Source organism: Macaca mulatta, chromosome X, assembly GCF_049350105.2.
Source record: "Macaca mulatta isolate MMU2019108-1 chromosome X, T2T-MMU8v2.0, whole genome shotgun sequence".
Lineage (NCBI taxonomy): Eukaryota > Metazoa > Chordata > Mammalia > Primates > Cercopithecidae > Macaca > Macaca mulatta.
Window position 1 is genome coordinate 42,674,867 of NC_133426.1, and position 2,356 is coordinate 42,677,222.

Sequence of the window (2,356 nt, forward strand, 5' to 3'; positions counted from 1 at the left end):
GTGAATATAAATTAGTCCTCTTTCAAGTCTTTAACATATTAAAAAGCTATAGAATATATACATTAACCCATAGTTTTATAAAAGGAATATGGTTTTATAAAATTAAAAGCAATATCAGGATCTGTATTTGTGATAAATAATTACAACAACATCATGCAGGCATTTCCCACTTAATCTATTACTCTCTAAGATTACCATTCAATTCTGCATTACAATTTAAGTAATTTAGCACTCGACGCATGCGCTACAGAAAACAAGAAGCAGTGTATTACAGTAACAAGGTTTGTATTTCACAAACAATTGCAAGGGTGAAGCAGATATCTTCTAAGCGTCGTATATTCACAAACAATTGCAAGGGTGAAGCCGGTATCAGAATTCTAAGGGTCGCATGATTGGGTTTGCAGTCCACCGCTTAGAGGAGCTTCCTCTGATTCTTCTGCAGCAGTCTTTTCTTCATTCGTGGCTTGTGGCCTTTCTTCGTTTTCATCGTCTTCACTTTGTAGGTCGTTCCACATTAATTGTCTAGCTAATTTGATGTTCAATTCTTCGTTGTAGTGAAGCCTTCTTCTTATTTCGAACTGCCGCTTTTTCTCCTGTTTGTGGAGGAGGAGTTTTCTCATGTAGGCCTCGTTGCTCTCTTCCTCCTCCACCTCACAGCTGTGGTCCGAGGCATCAGTGGCGGCCATGGCTTCCTTTCCTTCGACACCGCGCACTGAATCTTCTCCTTCGACATCGCGCACTGAATCTTCCCCATCATCTTGCAAATTCATGTAGGAAGTGCCGGGCTCATTTGCCTTCATTAAATCGTAATCTCTGTACGTTGCGCGGTGTGTCGCAAGGATGCTTGATTCGTCCCACTTCTGGGATTTCTTTCTCTTCACATCTTGAATATTCCCTCCAGACTGCTGACCGGAAGTCGCCACCGAGGAACCCGAGGAGCTTTTGTTTTTCAGGATCCCCTTGATGGGCCGGTGCGAGGAGGTGGAGGCTGACATCTTGCGGAGAGAAGGGCTGCGAGAGAGTTGGGCCGCTGAGCAGCCGTCCGCCGCCCTCCAGTCTGAAACTGCAGCGCCGTCTGCCGGGGCAACAGGTCCCAACGCCCTAGTTAAAGCACCAGGGCCCTGGTGTCACAAAGGGCGCTGTGTATGACGTCACGATGGTCGCCGCCTCCGCTACCGCCACCGTTACCGCTACCCGTACCGCTACCGTTGCCGTCACTGTTGCCGTTACCGCTGACGTCACCGCTACCGTTACAGCTACCGTTAAAGCTACCGTCGCTTTTGCCGTTGCTGCTGGCTTTACCGTTGACGTTACCGCCTCGTGGCCCATGCTAACGTCATTTTTTTTCCTCCCTTTTAACGGAAAATAAGGTAGGAAATACCCTTTGGTTGCACTTGGAAAGGGGAAGCATTGTTTTTAGAAACTTCTATACACCCTGACTGCCCACAGGAAAGCTATGTTAAATATTTCTCACTGTGGGTCACTGTCAAAACTTTGAAAGCCACGACTTTGGTTGGAAAGATGAGAGAGGCCTCAGCTAGAAGGTGATGACCTTCTGCTCCTCCCTCCTGTGACCATCCACACTCTCCCACCACCACACATACGTTGGTCCTCCTCTCCTCTCCCTGTCTTGGTGAATGACCCCAACATAGAGCCAATTATATCAGCTGGGAATCTGCGTGTCCTCCTCAGCCCCTTCACGTTGCCCATTCTCCAATCCACCCCTCAGATGTGACCTAAATATTTCAAGAGGCTCGTTTGATCTCTTCTTCCACCACCCTGTTTCAAATCACCATTTTCTCTTATGCAACTCCACTCACAGTCATTGAACTGGGCCCCCAATATCTCCTCCTGCTGCTGTCCAATCCCTTATCCACCCTCAAAACACCCATCAGATCTTCTTCATCTCTCTTTCAAACCCTTCAATGGCTGCCCACTGTTCTTGACATAAAGACCCAAATTCAGAAGAGGCTGAAAAACAGCTGTTATGATCTGCTCAGTTTACTCAGGCATCTATCTGGAACCTTCTCCCCTTAAATTCTTCCCACTCTACCTCCAGCTTTCTATTCTGATCTTCCAATTATGGGAGCATTCATGAACCTTCCTGTCCAAGAATTTTTTTTTCCAGGTTCTTCGTGCAGCCTGGAGCACCCTTTCAGATTTCAGTTCAATCATCATTGACTTTCAGGGGCCATTTCCTGACCCCCAACAGCAAATAGACCTCCCTTTGCTTTCATGGCGTCTCTTATTCTCTGTGACAGCATTTGGAGTCATTTGTAATTTCTTATCTGTGTACACTAGATGACAAACATCAAAAGTAAAAGGAAGTGACAAAGACTCTCTCCTTTGACCAAAC

General features: G+C 46.4%; 1 protein-coding gene across 1 annotated transcript; it reads right to left on the reverse strand.

Moving 5' to 3' along the window:
• Positions 1 to 268: 268 nt before the first annotated feature.
• Positions 269 to 1,078, reverse strand: PPP1R2C (PPP1R2C family member C). Its single transcript, XM_001088324.5, has one exon. The coding sequence runs from the start codon at positions 993 to 995 to the stop codon at positions 378 to 380; it is 618 nt and encodes a 205-aa protein (XP_001088324.1). The 5' UTR covers positions 996 to 1,078; the 3' UTR covers positions 269 to 377.
• Between the last annotated feature and the right edge of the window lie 1,278 nt (positions 1,079 to 2,356).

Excerpts from the sequence above, each read along its gene's own strand:
- PPP1R2C (XM_001088324.5), bottom strand. The coding sequence starts at position 995 with ATGTCAGCCTCCACCTCCTCGCACCGGCCCATCAAGGGGATCCTGAAA.